Below are 23436 nucleotides of genomic sequence, written 5' to 3'. Positions count from 1 at the left end.
AAAGGCTCATAAACATAAGAGGGGAGAATGGGTGGCAAAAAAAGTGCCCAGATTACATAAAAAAAAAGAAAGCAGATTGAGAAAAGTAAACACTATTTTTTTCATATACAATGTATTTTAAATTGTTCTGACAAATTCTACAGCCTGTACTGGTACACAGCACAGGTAATGGAACACAAATCAGTAACAAGAAAAAAATCAGTCACCTATCCCTAACAACACAGTACGAGCTATGTTTCAACACACCAGACTAATCACTGCAAACTTTTTAAACAAATTCCTAAGGCTTCTCTGCATGCTGTTACATTAAATGATGAACTACCACGTCTCTCCCCAACCACCAATTTAGAATGCAACAATGCTGTAGATGACCAAGCCACATCCCCCAGGTTAATTTTGGTGGGTTCTGCCCCCACCATCAATTAGGTTTCTCTTTTTATATCCAAGTCCTGTATGTTACCCCAATTCATTCAGCTAAATGCTAACATTTTAAACAGCCAGGGCTCACAGTAAACACACAGCTTATCTCAGGTTTGTTGTAATTTATTTCTGAGTTATTCTCAAGCAATGTTACAAAACATTTTAATGTCTTGATAAGAAAATAAAATTTAAATAAAAATACATTCAACAATACACCATCATAATAACATTAAAACTTTTACAATCCTAACAGAACTAATTACTGAATAACATCACTTTTCTAGACTAATCAAAATGAAGGCAACTTTTATTATTAATCATCCTACTTGTACCTAATTAAATTCTAGAACATCTACTGCACTTTAAAACATTACAACATGAGAAATCAAATCTTAATGGTCACAAGTATTCAATGGCCTTTTAGGTTTTTTTCTCAATATTCCAGTACCAAAGCAAAAAAAAAAAAAAAAAAAAGTGCATATTAAAACCCCCCCAACATTGCAAGAGTATACAACTCAATTTTTCACAAATTTGACTTTGAAAACAACAAAAAATGGCTCCAAGGAAGAGGGTTTGCCACAGGGTTAATTCATATACAACAAAACCTAAATCTGACACTCAACCACATTCAACTTTGTTTAATGGCAGCTTTTGATTAACGACAATTAATCTTTACCTTTACCTCGGCAAAACACATTTATTGGCCTTGCTGTATTCTCCCTCAATTTCAACTGTTGGCAAATAAAAGTCCTGTTCAACACATCAAATGTGTAAAAAAGGAAAAGGCAAAACCAGCTGAGGTGATTAAATAATTGTGATGTTGTAGATCCTAGTACCGAATCCCAGATATTCTAAAGTATCTTGGTATTAAGCCCAATAGTCATTCTAACAAGTTACATTCATTCCAAAGAAATTTCAATCCTGTCTTGCCACCTTGTTTCTATTACAGAAAGCCTTCCTACAACAGTATATTAAATATGTGGTAATTTCAACATCTTACTGTTTCAAGCATTGTGTATTTCTATTCTAAGTTACATTCCTAATTAATTTGGCCAAGTCATGATTGGAAAAAAACCCCAAAACCTAAAAAAAAAAACCCAGCAAAAACAACAAAAGACCCCACAGAAAATGCTTTAAAAATAAAAGTACCACATACAACTTTTAATAAAAATAATATTCCAAGGAGTACCATTGTATTTAATACTGATGAAGCAAAGTTGCCACAGTAATACCTTTGCTTCTTCCTGGTTATACACATACACTTTTTCTCAGCATAAACCTAACTTCTCAGATGAAGTGAGCAAAAATTGATCTTACTAAAGTCAGGAATGCCAGTTTAAAATTGTGTTAAGTGGCAAATATTAATCCACGAAGCTAAAGATACAAAAATATTCACTGAAGCATTGCTTAAAGACAAAACAAGTTGATCATTCAACTGATCATAACAAGCAGATACTACAAAGTATCTAAAAATAATCTGGGATACTCCAGATATCTAAAGTGCTTTGAGTGATTATAATAGAGATTATTTATTAGATTTGTAGTTAAAAGTTGAGCTGGACGTAGTTATTACTTTTTATAAAAACAAGATATTAAATCATACATGGGATGATGTTAATTGATCAGTACTTAACGACAATCTGTTCACATTTAAATTTTTTTATCTGTAGGCAAACCTATTTAACAAGAATGTTACTACCCTGCACCTCTTTTTAGATTAAGAAAAAAATGTACCTTAAAAAATGCTAAAGAAAATAGACAGTGGTCTAATGTCACTCCATATATTACTCACCCCAAATGTAAACAAGAGGTACAACGTAAGTTCCCTGATTTCTTCTTTAGTACTTAATAACATAACTAACACTGGTATCTGCTGTCCAGATTATTTGCAGCATACTGCATGGTTCTACAGAACTTCAACTGTAGATAAATCAAGTTCTGACAACATCTAATACAAGGAAAAAATAAGTCAAATGTATCGAGTGTGAAGAAGCTTCAGATCTTTTCCACATCATAAGAGCTTGGGATTTCTATTTCAAGATCTGTATCAGCAGGGCAGGCACTCATGGTAAACTCATGCAAGTTTGCAGTGTATGTACGTACTGAGATGTAATCCAACCAACAAATGCAGTGCGGATTTTCTTCCATGAAAAAGCTTATTTGTTTAGAAAGTTCTTTCCAATAAGACAGCAATGGCAAAACAACATTTGGACTTATTCACACCTGTTACTTCAAGAACCTGGAACTTCAAGTTCTTCAGCAAAATGAGAATAAACCTTAAAGACCAGATTTTCAAGAAGGTATTTTTCTATTAAATATTAAATAGATTGTCAACACAACTAGCATGTATGTTCATTCTTAAATACTTTGCAAAAATGCATATAATGAATTAAAAAAAGAAACGAAACAAAAAACCAAAACACTCTAGAACATTTCCAGTTTCTTTTTTCATCCAAGTGGGCCAGTTTGTTTTGGTTAGGAAACTTTTCCAACAATCGGATTTTCTCTGCAAAAAACCAAAATATTATATGTAAATATTTTTAAGGTTAACATTTGCTTTTTTGTTCTCATAATACAATTTCAATTTATCAAGCAAAAAAACCCCATTTCTACCATTAATTGTGAAATTTTGTGATTTGCAAAGACTTCATTTACTTTCACATGGGACTTCTAAATCATAGTCAATTTTTCTAAACAACTTGGATCAAACACTAACTCAGGCAAGCCAAATCAGAGTTTGAGCTTTTCTTTTTTTCCTGGTGAATCAATCCTTATTGATGCAAAGAAGAAATCTGAAAACTTGCTAGTGGTGTTCCATAGGCATAAGCCAGGACTGAAGAGAATTAAAGAATGTGCTCTGGAACAACAATGTACTCCAAAGAACAGGGTTTTTTACCTTCACAAGAAATAGTATTTATCATCGAGTATGGCAAGTGAAATACAAACAGTAAATATACTGCCTGAAAGATATGTTTCAGCAGTAAAATTTTGACAGTTTCATATAACTCAATACTTTAATTATTAAACCAAAATTTTGGAAAAAAAAAAAAGAAAAAATAGAAAAAAAAGAAAAAAAAGAATTAGAAGGTAGGCATACTGTTATGAATAAATTTTGTGTGCACTTCAAATGTTAAGTTGCAAGGAAACAAAGAGTCACTGCACCCACTTAAAGGAATCTCAACAGGAACAGAGGAATCCTGCACAAGAACTTGGATCTTCAACAGCTGGTAAAAAGCCACACTACTACAAATGATGCATCCTATTCTCTCCATGTCTGTGTTGTCTAACTATACCTTTACCTTCATTATCTCTACTCCAACAAGCCTGGCCTTGTTCCATGATTAATTTTTTTCAAAATACACATTTATCAATGTCAAAATTACATAGGATACTTACTCACTACCATATTTGGCACTAGATGATCTCTTCTTCTGGTATTTTTCATGTGATTCATTCAGCTTTTCTACTGTATCTATTATCTGCTGAAGTGTATGAAAAGTTGCTACAGAATCTTCAATTGTGAAGTTAGAATAATCATCTGGTTCTTTTCGAGGACCTTGATAGACTGCTATACTTCCACAAGCCTCTAGAAAAACAAACACAATCATCCCACTTAGAATTTCAACAATTAAAGAACAAATCTAACTCTTATGTAAATGGTAACTCCAAAATTCTGAAATGGAAAGTTATTCTGGCTTACACATAAAAAGAATTAAGATAAAAGCAGGAGACAGTATCAACTAAATGTATTTACAATTCTGTAGCTTATTCTCTGCTAGTCATGTTCAGCATCTTGAGCATCCAGCTCTCTCCTCTTCACATCAAGAGAAGTTCAGTGCTTTCTTGCACCAAAACCATGTCCAATAGAATTCATCACAGACGGGAAAGGGACGGCACAGGCAGAAAAGCAATCAGCTATAGGTGCAGTCTCTCTGTTTAAACTATTAAAGATATTACATATATGGAAATTCAATTACAACAATGCCTGATATCAACTGTAAAGAAATGCCTGAAGAACATCAGACACCAGGGCACTGAGAAGATAAAAATTCAATCTCTTTCTCTACTTTCCATTATTTTCAGATGAATTGTTAAATTCAGTTAATTGTTCAAAATGATGTTGTTGGCCTAGAGAACTAGAACTGAGTATCAGTGTAATTCTTCTTAATTATCATTTGAGTACCTTCCAACTTCTGTAGTTTAGACCTGTTGACAGTGAAAAGTGAGTAAATTCTTTCTGTCTCTCTGTCTCCATCAATCTCAATTTGAGTATCAGCAGGAACATCTCTAAAAGGTAAGCAAAGAGACAGGTAATCAATATCAGTAATTCTTGAAAGCAAGTAAAAACTGTTCCTTTTTCAATACACATAGCCTTTTAACATGTTTATCGCTCATAGACAGCTTCATGAAACTTAAGTCTGTAAATGATATAACCTACCCAGGTTAGGATATTTTTTTGAAAGAAATCACAGCATTTGTTTGTTTTCAAAAATCAGCAGCTTCTAAAAAGACATTAAAGCATTGTAAGATGTTATTAATTTTTCCAACATACCTACAAAACCCAAATGATTTGTTAGAATCTACATCTGAGATTATTTAGCTGACTTTCTTAGTGCACTGCTTTAACATATGTGAAGTTCAAAAAAAAAAGTGATTGTATAAAACAAGACAAAGTCATTAAGGAGAGAGAAATTCCAGGCTGAACTTTCTGCAGCAGAGTATTTTCATTATTTTATACAGATGATCTAGGTGTGTCATATTTCTGCATTCAGCCTGGCATCTGAATTAAATTTTTGCATGAAAAGATCTCAGCCATTGGGTATTTATGATTTCCATGCTGAATTGATTACCTCCACAGGGTGGCAGACAAACTAATAGTGAAATCCAGTTGTTTGTGCCTTATCACTATGGCACATTTCTGTGGCATCACTTGCTAAATTAGATAGGGAAAGCCTTGCTTCCACATTTTCAAGCTGCAGAGTGACTCACACACTTCCTGGAACCCTGCCCTTTTCCACCTGGGAAGGGACTTACGCGGTGCAGCGAGCACAGCCCTCAGTGTTCTCCATGGTGGCCTTGCAGCAGAGCCAGTTCCCATTCAGGAAAGCAGAGGGGTGGTAAAAGCTCAGCCTCCTCTGGTTGCACCTCGTTACCCGGCAAAGAGCCTCTATCCACTCACTGGCTTCTACACAGTTATTTGCTTGGATATAGAGTGGCTTTTCTCCATGGAGTACTTGAAACATCTGTAGAAAAAACACATTACTCTGCTGAGTAAAAAATCCAGTTACTGAGCAACTTCGAATATGTCAAAATAGATTTCAGTGCTCAGGCAATTCAATGAAGTCAAATTAAGACAGAAAGTGAGATGAGAGAATGGCAGACTTTTCACCTCTTTCCACTACACAGAGGAGAAAAGCCCCACCAGAACAGCTCCCTGTGTTCTGTCTACACCACTTCCTCATCTAAGAAAGAATCCTTATAAATTAGAACAGGATGCATCTTCCATCCTCTTCATCCACATATCCTTAAAGTGTGACCCCAGATTCCATGAAGCACAACCTTCATGCTTCATATCCTGGCAGCAACAGAAGATTCCCAGAAGTCTCTCCTTTAGCCATCCTCAGCCTTAGTGACAGCTGTACTTTTATCACTGCCTCAGACGTTTGGATTCGCACAAGAACTGAAATAACCAATGTGTTCAAGGGCAGAACAAGGCCATGAGGAAGTTCTCATCAAAAGGAATAAATAAATGTTTGGTAATAATACATTTCTCATAGTACATAATACAATTCCAAGTGCTTTCTAATAAGGTCGTGTAGTTATAACCTTCATTCCAGAAATTTGGTGAGGGGGACAAAGTCACAATCAGTCAGGAAAGTTGGTGCAGATATCCAAATTTCCAGGTTAATTTCCATGTTCAGAGTACTTGGAGATACTGCATACAGATTTTTATTCCTGGTCCATAAAAGACTTTTTGTTGAAGTGTTTAGTAATGGGGTTTCATCAACTCTGTAAGCTAGTTACATTCTTTTATTTAAAGAACACATCAAGAATCACATATAAACTATCTTTTGACCCACATTTTTCTTGTTGAAGGAGCTCTCATCAAGTTTCTCCACTGCAAGGATGTTTTTGATGGGAATTGTGAAAATTGGTTCTTTATCTGTAAAAAATTGTAAACAGAGGAGTGAAGCAATCTTTAAGAACTGTTTTATGATCTCAGGGCACTGACACTGCAGTTCATGCTCTCAAAATATGCATTTTTATCATTGAAAAAATAGGCATGAATCAGACAGAAGCCTCGATTAATCAAGACAAAAGTAACTAAAGTACATCAGAGGTATTTCAGGTAAGGAAAAAAAATTACACACTTTTAAAAGCACAAAAAAATATACAAACACTTAGAAAATACTGAGAATTAAAAATAAATGTAAAATAAACATTATTTACCTTGCTGTTTGTGGTATGTGAATTCTCTAGTTGTTAGACAGAACCACCGCTTCTTGAAATTCTTCTTACCAATCCGAGTCCTTCCCTGAGCTCTTTTGTACATTTCTCTGTAAAGAGAGCATCAAACGGAATGCAACCCTTAGTATTCTGAAGAGCTTTCAAAAGCATTTATTGAGATAAGACATTATTGTTCATCATGCAGCCACATAAAGATCTACTTCACTGTACATTTAAAAAAAAAAAAATCTACTACTTGTTCAAAACAGGTCTTCAAGATTACCTCCCGAGATGGTGATCATGTACCAGGTTCCAAAAACAGGAAAGGAGTTTGAAAAACACACAGTCCAGACTGGTGCTTGTGGCAGTAAATTTGGAGGGGATACTTAACTTATTCAGATCCAGAATTCCAAATTTTTAACAACATCCATCAATTTACTACTATAATAGTGTTGAGTCCACTACAGTTTCCTCCTTCATGTCTATTCAGTATCTTAATAAGAGATATGTTTCTTGGTTTTTTTAAATTTGGATGCCTGTTTCACAGAAAAGCCTTTTCTTCTTATAAACCTGCTTCTCAAATAAATTTAAATATTTTTTCCCCATGAATGTTGAATCATCACCTATTCTGGATCAACATCACAAAAAAGACAGTTCATTTCTTAGGAAGAGTGACTTTCGCCTCAATTTATTTAACAGCATTCTATCACTAAATATTAAATACTTCAATTACAGAATAGTTATTTATCTAACTTTAAAAGCAGAACATTTAGCTGGCTGGGCTTATACAGCATGTAGAATAATTCTAAATTAATAACGTTCTTTTAACATACACTTTCACAATCCTCAAAAACCATCACAGAGCACACGCTGAACTGTGACAGTAATGCAGTCAGTCTTCAATAGGTATTCAGCTACTTTTAATTACTTTTTAAAGTATTTAAAAAAGCATTTAAAGTATTAGAGCTGGCATCTGTTCTTTTAAACTAATTCTGCAACCTAAGAATTCTCTAAATTACAAATACAATTTCTAAAGTATATCAGACATTTTAATATGCATTAATCTGAATCTGGCATTAATGAAAAAACACTGAAGTCAATTCTGTTATGCACAATATAAATTCAAAATATATTCACCCTTCTTTTAGATGTACTGGCTCGCTCACGCCACTGGGCTCTTTAATCTCGGTAGAGGAAACATCATCTAGGAACTTAAGGAAAAAAACCACAGGCAATACAAATACACACTATTTAGAAACACAAGAAAACGGAAAAGCTATTCTGAAAATATAAATGTATAATTTCTCCTAGAACAGAACAGTTATGTTATGCAACATCTGAACACATACTGCAGGGCCTTGGAACAATGTAACAAGGGATGCCCAGCACTCACACACATTTTCTTTAATGAGTTCCTAAACAGAAATCCAATAAAGTCTCTTTCAAAAAATGTATACTTGAAGTTTTAAACTAAATTAGCTTAAGTTCACTATGTATAACTCTTCTGTATTTGACTGTATTGATTTGCTATGTTGTTTTTTTGGTTTGGGGTTTTTTTTAATGTCTGAAACAGACCACTACTTTTTTTTTTCTCTCTAGTAGAAAACTGAACAAAACCACCACCTTCTAATAATGAAGACTGCTCAGATACACCAACAATAAAAAAATAAAGTTGAAAGGTACCTTTTTAACAGATTCAGTAAATTTTTCTTCTTGAAATGTTTTGAAAAACTCACACATAAATGTCTCCTTGAAACTTGACTGAAAGGAAAAGTATATTGACATAAATAAACTTTTATATAAACTTTCAATAAACAGAATATTCATCATGTCTATGAAATGAGAAAGAATTTTAATAGCCTTACAAGTTTGCTTTTGGTCAAACTTCCCCAACTCCCCAGGGTCTGGATGGCTTTTGATATAAGAGTTAATGTTCTAGAAGTCTGTGCATCCTAAAACAATGAAAAAAATTCAGAAGTCATATTTTTTCACAGGTCCAGGAAAAACTGATTTAAAAATTAAAATGTCAAGAAAGTTATTATGTTACACAATGTAGTAAATCTGGTACATCTTCATTCCTTTTCTTTGCCCCGAAAGAAAAAAATGCATATGAAATACACTTAGTTTATTAGTTACTGCACAGTATTTAGTATTTTAGTCACTACCACCAGGATTTAATAGTAGTACTGGGAAAATATTCTTACCTATAAAACACCTGAAACCCTTGAATCCTGTAATCATTACTACACATCTAACTAACTTCTGAACAATAAACCTAATGAACTACTGCTGGACAAATGGTATAAATTTTCATAATACAAAGTGAACTTTAAAACTTTAAGGCTTTTATTCTATTTGTTTGCTACCTCACTGCTTGCATTTTAGTACAGGATTAGAAACACAGCCTACAAAAGTGGCCTCGCTGTTCCCTTTAAGATGTTTAACTCTCAAGTGTTAAAATCCTGTACTTTTTTTTTTACTCAAAAAACTGGATAATGTTAAAGGAATGAATTTGAGCAAGTGTATTTTTTTTTCTTTTGAAGGCACAACACACCTAAGTAGATAGAATTAGACAATAATAACTTCTGGAGCAGCAGATTTCATACATTTTCTGGTTTTAATGTGAAAAATAATACAGGTTTTTTAATCTCCATATTCCTGTCTTTGAAATATTTTTGTAATGTGTATCTACTTGACAACTAATAATGGAAAATTTGTCAATCCACTGCAACTAGTGGAGTCGAGAATAAATACACCAACCAATTACTGCATAACTCCACAACCTCTGCTTAAGCCACAAATGGCAATAAATGTAGAAGTGACATCGGGATGTTTAATTTCCTTGGTAGAAACAAACAAGTCAATTTAGGCCTATACCTTAAAGGACCCTCAGTCATGTTGCTATTTTACCCAAGAAGCACATTTCAAAAAAAGGCACAGCATCTCTAATATTGAAAGCACTTCCACATCATTTGAGAACACCCCATAAAGACTGAAATACCTGATGCTTAAAGAATTGCAAATATCTTATTTCCTTTGGAAACTGAACCTAGAGACATTTAGTCATTTCCCAGTTACATACCCCACTGACAGTAACTTATGCCTTCCCACACCAACAGATCTGACGGTATGAACAAAACAGAACAAAGCTTCACAAGACTTACTGGATGGTGAGGTCGTAAATGAAAAGTATGAGGTGAGACTACGGCTACAGCAAAGAAACGAAGAAACACAAAGCTGCTCACTGCAGAATACTGTACATGAGGGTCATCTGCAGAGAAAAACCATGAAATGTAACATGCACTGAACTTAACAGGAAATCATGAAGACAGTTAACATAAAAATCCTTAGGAAGATAACATCAGAGAAGACATTTATAGCTTAAAATAGAACAGAAAAATCAATGAAGTGCATGAAATGAGAAAGGTGGTCATGGTAAGAAATGTCCTACTTCTAGTGGCATGTTTATTGCTTATTTCTCTGAAAAGAAGTTCTCTTCCCATACAACTGGCTCATCAGCTCCACTGGGAGGAATAATGAGATGATTGCAAGCATTTACATACACAGTTGATTAGGTTTGGCCGGATGCTGCACCCAGAGATAAAACACTGCAGCAGCTGCCTCTAAACACTGGGGCTATTGGATTTACTCACCTGGAAAGCTCCTCACTGATAATTCAAACACATTAATTTTGCATGACAAATACAGTCAACACATAGGAACAAATATAATTGAAATTCTGAGTTGCACCATAAGCCCACAGTATTATATAATTTTGATTATGTAAATGAGGATTTTATAATTTAATATTTTGGGTATATTTACACTTTTAAACTGGGAAATACAGTGAGATCACATTCTTACTCTAATGATCAATCTGATCTGGTAAGTCAGCTTTTCTGAAAGGACTGTCTAAACTAAAGCAAATTATGGCTCAGTTTCAGTGACAAACATGAATCAGAGAAATGTTCCACATTATGAGAAGCACATTCTTCACCTGTAGCTTATTACAGGACATTTCAGATTTTAATTGACTGAAGTATGAGTATTTCAGATCCACTACATTATTCCTATATTAAAACCATTCTGAAAGAATAAAGCTGTTCTAATACTGGTCATATTTACAAACCCATTAAGTATTTTTTTATTATCCACCCTCCTCAAAACTACCCATATCTAGTTCAGCTATAGTACTACTAAAGCTAACTTCACAGAAGTTAGTTAACATAAACAGAGTGGCAGTTCGTGTAAAGATGCAAACGCCAAATTTATTTTCAGGTTCACATCTTGCTTCTTTAGAAGCAATAAACAGAACAGCTCTTACAAATTTTAAGTATCTTTCCAATAAACCACTTCCTGTATTACTTGTGCTTTTCTTCCATTATCTTGTATTTTTTTTTTTTTATGATGTCTCATTTGCTGTTGTCTTGCAGTTTCTGACTTGCTAGATTTTTGTATCAGAAAACAACAAATGCCTCTTGACTGACCACGAGGTTTCACTATAACTTACAGACTGACAGAAAAACAAATGCCTGACTGTCAAAGTTCAGGGCACAGCTTTGGACAAGACAAGAATTTTAGCAATCCCCATAAGGTTACTGCAGAAGTTTTCAGTCTGAACACCCCTTTCAGAAATTTTTAGAGAACACTTACTTGGAAATCTTTTGGCAGCCAGATGCCTCAAAGAATAAAAAACATCACACATTAGGGTAGGACAACTTATACTCGACCGCACTATTTCACGGAACACTTTGTCCACGTAATAGCGGAGATTTTCCTGCAATTGTGAAAAAAGGCATTTCTTCAGACCATGAACATTCATGTTTGTCCTTTTTTTTTTTTCACCTGAGCACAAACATAATACTGTCTGACTATTCAATTCTGAATTTTAGTACAGCGCATATTTAAAAAGCTTCATAATACTTATATGGCATTACTACTGTTCAAAGATAGTTTAATGATATTTACTTTAAGTATATAAGCACTGCCTAGCAATATAAACTACCTATCAATACCTGGTTTTGTAATTTGACAACAAGGAAGGAGCATTTCCCATGTATATCAAGTGAACGTTAAGTTTATTACGGCAACTACTGCCTTAAATGTCAGCATACTCTGGTAAGAGGGAAGCAGCCAGCAAAACATCAATGAAAAATGCTAGAGCAGTTCCAGTTAGGTACATTATGATCTAGATGCTGAGTACAGAACATCAGGAATCAAAACACCCAAAAAACTGATAAGAACGACTGTCATCTTTAGTTTCTCCTCTCTGTCCCATTTTCCATTGGACTTTTCCATTGCTGCATTTATAAATAAACAGGGATAAGAAAATACAGCTTTTTCTTGTTTACTCTGAAATCAGAGTTACTACTATGAATTACTCATTTTCCATTACAAAGAGCTGCTTTTAAAAATGCTTTTCTTTCTGATTTTGAGACCAACTCACCATATTAATTTCCACGTTATCCCCTTCTCTTAATTTGATAGGATCTATTTCACAGGGTTTAGGAGACTCACATATCTGAAACAAACAAACAAAACTATAGGAGTTCAATTCTTCAGACAGAAAGTATGGAAACGTACCCATTTAAAACGAGATTCTTAGATTTAGGAATAAAATCCTAAATAAGTTCTAACCATCCATAACAACATGCAGTGCTCATCCTCACTTTTGTTCGTGCCTTTTCAAACAGATTGATTACATAAAGAATCACATGGGGAAATTCTGCAATGTGTTGGAGGCTGGAATAATTGTCATTGACTCTTTATTTTGAAGCATCTGGAATGTAAGTAACAAAAAGCAGCTCCTCCCACCAAACTTAACCAATTATTGCTCAATTAAAGTTTCCTCTAGAATTCCCCCACCTGAGTGACTCCTACCACAGAGCTGAAACAAGAATGCCTACACAACAGACAAGGATATCCCAGGGGGCTGAGTGTCCCCAAAGAAGTTTCAGTAGGATAACCTACCTCATCAATAACAGGTTTCAAAGTAACCTTTAGGTAGTGCTTCCCCACTATTTTCATCATTTCATCCACACACCGAGTTGCTAATGAGTTGCCTCTGAAGACTGTGTTTGCTTCTCTGTAAGAAAAGAAATTATTTTATTTGAACAGGGAAAAAACAACAAGTTTCGTTACAAAATTCAATTTATACTCTATCTTGCTATTAAATAATTATTTTAAAAATATTTTTCATATATTTCAATCAGGAATTCCAGAACCTATACGTCAAGCTTGCAATGGCACTCAGTAACAGAAAGAGAATAAAGAAGAATATTATTACAGCAATTACCAAACCAAGGAACATAAATAAAGCCATAAGAAAAAGCCTAAGAAATTTTAGATAATTAAAATTACAGTGCAGTACGGAACACGAGAAAGAACAACTGGAGAAAATTCCAAAATCATGAAAGTTGTACCTCAGCAATATACCATTTCTCCTCCAGTAGTCATGGTGAAAAAAAAATCTTGGAGCTACAGCACATTGCTACACTACACCAATAAACTCAAACACTTAAACCAAAACATATTTAATCCAAGGTTACATTTTTATTCATTATAGCTGTTGAAGAAAACTGACAGCCACCTGTGCAAAGAGTACCTTTCTAATCTGAGAGATTTAGTTTAAGCTCTCTTTGTTACAGTTCAATTACAATGGAATGTGTGTACTAAAATGCAGTTTAGAAAATTATTTTCTATGAGTCACCTCTTTCTACACAGTTAAGCTGTCTCACATTATTTAAATCAAGACTAAGTGCTTTGAAATGAACTGTCCTGTGGTGACAAAATCCCGTCCACCCCTCCACTGGACATGAGCTGGCACCTCAGTAGCCACTGCTCACATCTGCTTTATTTCTCTCCTAACCACAGAGCTGCAAATTCACAGACCATATGCTGCTACTTGGAAAAACTCCTGTGCTTCCTACTTGTAAGGCATGCAGACCACATTCCTAATTACAATGCATCTTTGCAGAAAAAGAGTAGCCCTCATTTAAGCCACATGTTAAAGGAAACAGGGTAAGATTTTCAGCAATTTTAAAGATGTTCCATCTATTAAGTTCCATCTAAGTTTGTAAGTTCTGATCCAAAGCCCAGTAAAATTTGAAGAGTGGCCAGATAACCACATTTAAAACAAAAACTATGTACTCTTAGACAAAATTTTACCAAACTGCCCAGAACCATTAACTCTGACTCCCAGCTTCAAAGTGATTTCAATTAATGTTTTTATAAACTAGCATTAAAAGATGAATATATTTAGTCAGTTTTACATAACAAGAGAAAGAAACCGAAGGGCTTACTTATCCATGTTGTATCATGAAGCCCTGTGAAACTCTAGGATTAATTTTAGAAAGCATGACATCAATAAACATGAAATACGTACTGGGTGTCCTTCAGATCTAGTTCTGCCACTGCTGCAACAAAGGGAACCAGCTTATGGTGGTGCAGCAACAGTCGAACCAGAGGCAGCACAGCATCATACTTGTCTCGACACACCTCACTCAGAATGTAGGCAGCAGATGCAGAAATAGGCTGTGAGAAAGGAGAATACAAAATCTGAGTAAAGTAGTTAAATGTTCTTTGTGTATTTGAAAAAATACAGATCAAATATAATGAGACTATAGACATCGCTTGTTAACAGAAAGTTTCAGTATTTGCTATGTAACATGGCAATTAAAAGCTTACATTTCAGAGATACCCAAGTGAAAATTGGTATTATCTGCTCTATAATTACATTTAAGAATAGAATTCAGTAGCTACTCATCCTTCTCATTCTCTTTAAAGGGTTAAACTATGGCTTTGTCACAAACCCAAGTCAGAGGCAGGAAGCAACTGTTTTACTATAATGTCATATATCTTTATAGGACTTTAAAAATTATAATCAGAGGACATTAAAATTAAGTTCTCACCCTTCTAAAGTGTTTGCTGCCACTGTACAGTTGCGAATTCCAAGACAAAAACTAAATTATTTTAAGTAGGAAAGACAGCTGCTGACTGCTGCTACCTATATACTCAGCTATTCCTGAATTCCAGCGAAGCAGTTTTTATTTGATTATGGGCCAGCAAAACTTTAGTCACATCTGCTTCCTCTATCTTTCTTCTCCTCTGTCAATACTTCACTAACATTGAATTGATGAAAAGCTGTAAAAGACCTAAGAATATAAAGCCTGGTTACTACAATTTGGTTCCTGTCCCAATATCATGCAAAGCATCTACCACACTTCCCTCTTTATCACCACATGCACGTGAGAAATCCAGTCATGCTGATTAACATCCTGGAGAAGGCAGAAACAATTTGAAATCAGCTCTGAAGTAGATCTTTTTTGTTAATTATGTTCCCTTCAGTGCCAATAATGGATCAGTGTCCCTCGAAAACCTCTAAATCCAAGAAGCCAATAGAGGCCAATGGAGAAATACTATGTTGAAAAAAGCAACCAATGAAAAGAAAGTATTTCATCTCCTCCAGGCACAGAGCACAGGTTATTTCACTGTCTCTACTGATACTTCTAAAATAAGAAGAAAATCCTGGTACTTTGGAGCAGAAGCAAAAGCTCTAGTAGCTGTTCGTCTGGGTGTGACAGAAGTAATTACCACAAAGAAACAAAACCAATTATCTAGGTATGAGTAATTCATATTGTCTCATGACTGCATAATTCATTTTTATTTTTCACTTTAATGAAATTTTCAACAAAAGTACCTGAACATCTGAAGATTTTAGCAGCAAGTTCCTTAGAGAAGCATAGTATTCAGATGGAAGTACACAATCTTCAGTGTAACAGATATTTAACCTAAGTGATCCTAAATCATCAGTTTTAGAAGACTTGTTTCCATTTTCTCTTGGCTGAAGTAAGTACCTGTAAGCAACAGGACAATTATAAAATATTAGATTCCTATTTCATTCATTTGACTAATTCCACAATAAAGCAAAGTATCACATGTAACTATTTCAGTATACATACATTATATCTGAAAACTGGCAAAACATTCACAAAAAAACCCCCCTTGAAATTCAAAAGTAGAAAAATGAGCAGCATTTAATGCATCTTTAACACATAATGGAACTTAAATTTATTTTCTCATATGTTTCCAAACAATGAAATAGGATATACTTTTTGTAGGTTAACAGGGAATAGCAGGAATAGTTTGAAATTACACTGGACCATCATGTTTTACATCTAGGTTATATTTAGGGTGTTGGACACTGCAGGTGAAACAGGTAGTGTAAAGAATTTAAATGGTCTTATCTGAGACCAGAAAAAACACATAATATTAACAGGCTCCACTCTTGAGAAACAACATATAGGAAAAAAGTGGGGTTTTTTCTACTTTTAATACAAAATACATTGAACAATTCATTGGCTGTAGTTTCACTGCATTCCAACAGGAGGTGCAGCTCCACAAAGCTTTTAAGTTAACAGCTCTTAAGTAGTGTCACAGTAGTTTCAACACTGACCCCAACAAACTGAAACCCCATCTCCAAATATTCTTTTACAATCATGTATATTTGGACTTCTACAACCAGGAGATCGGACTTCTTTTTTTCATAACCAGTTGCAGTGCCCCATGAAGGCATGCTAACAAAGTAAAACTGATTTACCAGGAGAACCTTTCCTTAACAGCATGACTCTTGAGCTTATTTTCCAAATATTTAGTAGTAATGATAATTTCTCTGCTGTACTTCAGCTGCATTCAAAAACATATTATGAAAATTAGCAATACCATAAAAGATTTGTTATTTTTAATGACAGAACTTCTGTTTTTGATCAGCAGATCATACTTCGACATGAGGCTGTTCAATGCAAGGTATGCCTACAAAGCATATTAGCAGACACACTCAAGACAACTAGATGTGAGTTAGGTCAATTCAAAAAGCTACACAAACACAGCACACTGGCAATGAGCCCATGCTGATATAATCTTTCTCTCAGCAGGTTGTTACCAGAGGCCTGTTTTTATGTTAATATGGTCATACATCTGTTGATCAGAGCACTGGCAGAACAAGCCTGTGTCTGCAATACACAGTGCAAGAAACAGAAACTCCAACACAAACACCTACAGGATCACATTCGAACACCAAGAGTCTGAGTTCAACTTTGATACATCCAAGACACTTAGAGCCTGAGGTGGGTACATGGAGCAGAGCCATAATGATTCCTGGCAAAGACCTGCGTTAACATTTACTTCCTATTTACCCACCTCCTTCCTATGTGTTTTCTGTGTGGATATATGAAAGGGCTTCTTCCGTGCTTTTTCCTGTACTGAAAGGTTCACTAAAAGCAGAATATTTTACACACTTGAAGGCACTCAAATCCCTGGTACTCATCCCTTCCTGCTGCTAAGCACTTGGGACAGTAAAGGAGCTAGAAGTGGGCTCCTGCTCCCAAAAACATCAGAAGGGAGGGTGTTGAGATGTCCCACGCAGAAGTGTTTCTTCCCTGAACTCCCTTCATACCTCACCCTTCCAGCTCCTGTGCCTGCTCCTCTGAAATGATGTTGGATTGTTTCCAGAAGATACTTCTGGAGCCTTCCCAAGGAAGAAAAAAAAGCCATACTTAAATGATCAAATAAACTCTTCATCAGTAATTCTGGAAATCTGACTTAGGAATTTAATTACAAAGTGATGCAATTCTGAGAAGTCCCAGGTTTCCTGAAGACCACACACAGATCACTGAAATCCAGCAACCTGACCAAAAGACAGTTACAGTCCATCTTCCCTTCCTTCACTCTCCACACTTCCCCCTCAAACACACTAACTATTCTGTGACTGTGGGCAGACAGGGGGAAGAGAAGAGGTGAATGTGCCCACTGATAAGGTTAATTCATTGAGCAGGGCAACTTTAGAAACATGTTTTACCTAGATTAGAACACGAAGACATGGTTTAATGAATAGGTAGAATAAAACATCCTTTGCAAGGGAAAACATGCAAGACACAAGCAAATTCACTTCTGAACAACCATTTCTCACCATGCTTGAAAGGAATCATTTTTTAACACCTTCACCGGAACTTTAATTTCTCCTAGAAAGATGTCTTGTACCAGATTCCCATTATTCCATAGGTCAACCCTGAAAATAAGAACATTGCTTCATTTTCTTTTCTCCCACAGAGAAATAAGCAAGTTTACAATAACTGCCTTACAGCACTAATCCACATGCATGCAGGCAGCAAATGTTAGAAATCTCACTCCATTCTAAATAAATCAAGAAGAATCAAACAAGTGGCTTATTAACAGATAAAGAAACAAACAGTGAAAGTTAAGACTTGCAGACCTTGCATCAGGTAAATAAAAGTGATACTGGCACAATGTATGGGTTCTGCACAGTCTCCACCCCCTAAACTGTGCACATTTCTTCTCAGTTAATTCAAGTGAGCTTTTTACCAATATACTTAAATATCTACCTAACTGCTAGAATCTGGCACACTGCAATGCCACACCAACACATGCGCTTGTTTTTCCAAGCAGCAGCTCGTACGCTTACAACTTTAAATGGAATCAGGTTCCCAGACATGCACCCTGGGTTTGTTCTATTACTTCTTACCTCTCTGACATTTCTGACAGACAGCAGTTGTTAAGAACCAAAAAAAAACAAAAACAAAAACAAAAGACAACTAGATTTGTTGGGGCATGACTATTTTTCTAAATATATTTGCATCTATAATGAAATACACAGTTCTAATTAATGAAGCTAATAGCTAAAAATGCACATACCAAGTTAGTTCTATAATAGCTATTAACTGCTAAATTTTTCTTCTGATGCCTGTTAGGAAACATGCTAGCCTTGAAGACTGTCTGTCATTCAGCAGATTTGGTGCATGTATGTGCAGGAGCACAATTAAGAAAAGAAACTGAGTACAGGGCTCTCTGCTGTTCTAACTACATAGCATAAATACAGACAGACCTGCTCTGAGGGTAAAGCAGCACAAAAGGGGAACATGAGTATTTGCATTTACAAGGAAAGATGAAACATAAATGTTCCTCTAAAATGCAAGGGAAATTGTAAGAATCTCATAAAAGAGGCCTTTCCCTCTTTTTTTTATTAAACCAGCCAACTATATTTGAAACTAAAGACTAGGATCAGGAATGCTGGTATCTTTCAGTACAAGTTCTATTACCAATATTCTGCCCAAATTAATATAATCTGATATAAGGTACTCATACCTCTTTATTCACAGGCACAGGAAACAAGTTTAGGCTGCTAGATACATTCAACCACTATTTACCTCAAAACAAAAAAACTCATCTTCATTAAGAAATACAAGTTAAAAAAGAGACATTTTCTATGTCAGAATCATCTTTTCTACAAGTCTGATCAGTAATTCTCTGGAGCTACACTAAGATAAAATAGGTATTTATTGTCTTGATGATAAAATAGTATGATTTATTAATGATTCTGTAAATTCACTTTTTAAACCACATAACTTACCGGACTTCTAGTTTCTCAATATCTTCTTCTTCTACTTGAAACTGGGACTTTTTGGTGTAACTGCTGGACCTGGTTACCTGCAAGCAAATTTCTCCTATTAACACACTTTTTGTATTATGTATATCAAAAAATCAAAGAAAACCCTCCCTCCCTGCTTCTAGCATAGGTAAATAGTTGCTGCTCCTTCTACAAAGGAAAAGGGTCAGTTGACCAAACAATCTGCCTTTTGCCAGAAAAGCAGGTGAAAAATGGGTCAGGAAGGGTTCATGGTGACACCTACTGAGGGCTAGCTGGTATCTGAGGGAATTACAGTATAGCTCTATCAGAAAAAAAAAAAAGTTAATATGACAGGACACTGGCAAAAATTTATTTTTGTTTTAGCATGAGCCTCATGAAAGCATTGAAGTTAGTTCTGAAATGTTTGAAGAAACAACAAATAAGAAGCCCACTCTTTTTGCCCTAGTTACAATACAATTGTAACCTCTCATCTACACTTTCCTCATTTCTTGACTGACCGCATTCTCAATTTAACTCCAATAAATCTTAAGTCATAAAGTGGTTTGGATCACATTTTTATCCTAATATCTGACATCCTAGGAAATCACACTCAGTATCTTGAGCAGGTCACTCAGTATCTTCAGACACACGCCATCCACTGAAACTGTGCATAGGTATGAAACAATTTCTCACTAAAGTCCCACAGCAGGACCAGGATTTATAAAAACACAGTAAATTATAATACACTTGAGGCACATGCAATAGTAGTACTCCTTCAAATTCTCAGTATAGCATGCTGTAAATGCAAATCTGATTTTCATTACTGACACAAATCAGATGAAAATTTAAACTCATGATTTGTTTATTGTCAGATTGCCTCATGCAGAATTGAAATCAACTCCTAAATAACAACAAAGTTAACTTTTTTTTAAAAAATAAAATGAACTTTTTTGGGTATAATTACTACATTACTTTATTAAATAAATAAGTTGTTTGGGTTTTTTGGGTCAGTCTTCTTGAAAATATTTAAATAGAAGTCAACGGGTTAGGTTGAAGTTATCTCAGAACTCCTGATGACAACAGACGATTATATAAAGTGATTCAGGACAGGGAATTACCTTCATATATGTGCTTGTGAGGAAGTAATTTTTCACACAGCAATTAAAGGGGGATGCTATTGTCTGGCAGACAGAAATTTAAGTATGCCATTCACTAACATTTGAGAGGCCAGTTAAAGCTCCTCAATTTGCTTGAAGAGAGCTTTCTGCATTAGGTACTGCTATGCACCTTGCTTAAAAATATCTGAAGGGTTGCATACAATAGATAAACAGGCAGAATAACACACAAAAAGTTACCTCAAAATAAAATGTTTCGTTAAACTGCGGATTGCTTGTTTTCTTCTTTACTTTGGTCTTCTTTTGGTCATTCCTGTTCCAATGTGGTAAAATTTTTACCATAGACAACTTAAACATACAATTATAAAGACATTCTATAGTCAAGAAGGACCCATGCATTTAAGTTAAAACATTTTTTGTTATTTTAGAATTCACTTTGATCAATGAGGAAAAATCTTAAAATCAGTTCATCTTCACAACACAGTTTGAAGAGCTAAAATTTTAAATGGTGTATCTAGTTAACCGGGCATCTATCCAGCTCAAAGTTTGTATTTAATTTCACAAACAGGTAAAACTTACACATATCAATTAAAATACATCAACAGTTTCTAATGCATTTAAAATTGAAATTTCTTTACCACTGCCTGCAGATAATGAGCACACTTTTCCTTGTCTTATTCAACTGCAATTTCTGTTTTTCCCCACCCTCTTCTGTTGGGGAAATACCCACTATTTCTTTACAAACAGAGGCTTCCACCCAAGACACTGAAGGTTTTCTATGAAAGCAACTGCTGCTAGTGTTAGATATGAAGCAGCAAAGGGTCAAGGAAAACAACTGTCTCCACTTCCTTGTGGATTTTTTTTTTTATTTTACAAATCTTATAAAGGAATATAGTTTTATTTATTTATTTAGCAAAGGGCTGTGGTAGTATAGAATAGCTTTCCAAAAGAAAGAAATATAGAATGTGTGGGAAAAACAGACAAGGGAGAAGAAAAATTGCCCAAAGTATCAACTACCTATTTTCAGGCAGTGGCCATATAAATATTCCAGTCATGGTACATGAGTCACACATGCGTAAGATTGGAAAATCTTAACCAGGAATTCCTGTCAGATGTGCACATATATTCCCATACTAACAGGGTAAATATTCTGTGGGACCAACATTCTCCCACTTACATCCATATCACAGGACTCAAACAGAAAATGTAAGTCCATTTACCTTCTTTGCCATTTGGCCCCATGATTCCTAAGTATAATGGGTGAGCATCCCTAGTCCTCTTAGAAAAAACCCAAACAAACAAACAAAACAAACAAAAAAACCCCCACAAGCCGAACCTAAAAATGTGATCATTTATTACAAAGGAGGGAAAAAATGCCCCATGGAAAGCTTACTCGGGGACAATCCTTCCGAAGTCTTTAAGCCAAGCCAAGACGTCCTGATATTATGCTCACAAAGACAATTCCTCAGCACTGGAGAAAGGAGAGGGTCTGATGTGGCAAAAAAGAAGCAACTGAAACTTATCCTCCTTATTGGGCAGGGACTTGCACACAGTGAATGTGTGGGATGCAGGATTTTTCTTAAATGAAAGAACCCAACAGTTATTGAGGATTACTGATCAAAAACAGGGAGACATTTGAGCTGTGGGGATTCTGAACACAGCATCGTGAAGGTGTTCCAGAACCTCGACTCTCTCGTCTCCTCCCAGTTACTACACATTTGCTGCAAAGAAACCCACACATTAAGAAAAATGGAGAAGAGAGGAAGGTTGAGTGAGCAATTGACTGTATCATGGCATACAAGAATTTCACATAGATTAACAGGAAGCACAGTGCAGAAATCAAGAGTCCAGTACAAAACACAGGAAAGAACTGAGTCACAAGTGGTTCTTGACAAGTGCAGGCAATTCAGACAGACCAAACACCATCCCAGTCTTGAGAGTATGGCAGGGCAGGGGAGAGAACAGTATCCATGGAGATGTGATATACACATGAAAGCACTGGAAGATTTTCCTGCGTTTTAAAGATTTTGCTTAAAACCTGTGACTTTCTTTTCCAATTCAACATCACAGCACTTTTAGATTTATTCATTTTATACTAAAATGTTACCTGGAAGGCCCCACAAGAGATACTGTTGCATAAGGATCACAATTCTGTCCGTTTATAAGAGGCAACCCATGACACTCCTTTATGCTACAGGGAAAAGGCAAACAATAGATCAGTGAAGCAAATATTTGGCTTAAAAAAATAAAACCTAAGCAATGCTTTCTTTTTCAAAACTTTTTTTTTTTGATGTTCTGCTGTATTACACAAAGATAGATGGTAATACAAAATAATACTCAAGTGTACAGTAAGACTTAGGGGGCTCTGTGAGAATGAAACTCTTGGAATCGCTTTGATAAAGACATTCCAGTATCGCACATGAAAGACAAAATCATAAGTAAAATGAACTACTATGTTAGGAGAAACTGCAGATTTCTTTAACTTTTAAATTTGATTTCTCAAGGCCTACAAAAAGTTATCTGGCCACATCGAATGACAGCAGCTGCATCTGGAAGGCATTAAAATGGATTGAAATATTTAATTTTGGATAAGCTACATTCTGAGTTATGCTAAGAAATGCAAAGTTAAATCCTGAAATTATATTTAAAATTAAGCATCCAAAACCATTACAGTGTATAGTTCTAGCTCTACCTTTGAAATAGTGCTTAAGGTTTATTTCCAAACTCTTTTCACAACAGCCCATGTTCAGGGTTAAATGGCCCTTTTAAAAATACTGTTTTCTTCCGTAATTCATACAGTAAGTGGTAAGGTGATGTTTAACAGGTACACAGGCACACTGTTCACCAGTCCTGATGCAAAAGGGACAGGATGGTTGGCAATTAATGCTTGTGGAGACAGAGAAACCTTTTCTGGACCCTTTCTGAAGTCTTGCAATCTTTGAATCACCACAGCAGCAGCACAGAGCTGGGTCAGCAAGCTGCCTAACCTTTAGATGCTGCCCACATATGAGCATTAACAAAAAGCAGCTGGAA

At 35.3% G+C, this 23436-nt stretch overlaps 1 protein-coding gene and 1 long non-coding RNA gene across 4 annotated transcripts in view; one reads left to right on the top strand and one right to left on the bottom strand.

Moving 5' to 3' along the window:
* Window positions 1-527: 527 nt before the first annotated feature.
* The window catches only part of RASA2 (RAS p21 protein activator 2), a 46867-nt gene continuing 23958 nt past the window's right edge, over window positions 528-23436 (bottom strand). Inside the window, exons 6-24 of one of the 3 annotated variants that reach the window (XM_048314289.1) lie at window positions 22511-22594; window positions 20644-20716; window positions 19292-19368; window positions 17834-17932; window positions 15566-15722; window positions 14252-14400; window positions 12838-12952; window positions 12314-12388; window positions 11521-11644; window positions 10032-10138; window positions 8733-8819; window positions 8551-8628; window positions 8005-8078; window positions 6871-6977; window positions 6501-6583; window positions 5455-5663; window positions 4604-4707; window positions 3817-4006; window positions 528-2926 (exon numbers count right to left, since the gene is read on the bottom strand). In XM_048314289.1, coding sequence (XP_048170246.1) covers window positions 2896-2926; window positions 3817-4006; window positions 4604-4707; window positions 5455-5663; window positions 6501-6583; window positions 6871-6977; window positions 8005-8078; window positions 8551-8628; window positions 8733-8819; window positions 10032-10138; window positions 11521-11644; window positions 12314-12388; window positions 12838-12952; window positions 14252-14400; window positions 15566-15722; window positions 17834-17932; window positions 19292-19368; window positions 20644-20716; window positions 22511-22594 — 2023 coding nt within the window. In that variant the 3' untranslated portion in view covers window positions 528-2895. Of the gene's footprint in view, window positions 2927-3816; window positions 4007-4603; window positions 4708-5454; window positions 5664-6500; window positions 6584-6870; window positions 6978-8004; window positions 8079-8550; window positions 8629-8732; window positions 8820-10031; window positions 10139-11520; window positions 11645-12313; window positions 12389-12837; window positions 12953-14251; window positions 14401-15565; window positions 15723-16465; window positions 17742-17833; window positions 17933-18406; window positions 18420-19291; window positions 20584-20643; window positions 20717-22510; window positions 22595-23436 lie in introns of those variants that run through there. The other 2 variants (XM_048314290.1, XM_048314291.1) reach the window with 2 other exon arrangements.
* On the top strand, window positions 12568-15390 carry LOC125330750. The gene is made up of 3 exons (XR_007205698.1): window positions 12568-12653; window positions 13741-13887; window positions 15214-15390. It is a non-coding gene; the product is annotated as an uncharacterized LOC125330750 (long non-coding RNA).

This window comes from Corvus hawaiiensis, chromosome 10, assembly GCF_020740725.1.
Source record: "Corvus hawaiiensis isolate bCorHaw1 chromosome 10, bCorHaw1.pri.cur, whole genome shotgun sequence".
In the NCBI taxonomy this organism is placed as follows: Eukaryota; Metazoa; Chordata; class Aves; order Passeriformes; family Corvidae; genus Corvus; species Corvus hawaiiensis.
This window is presented reverse-complemented; position numbering and strand designations above follow the sequence as displayed.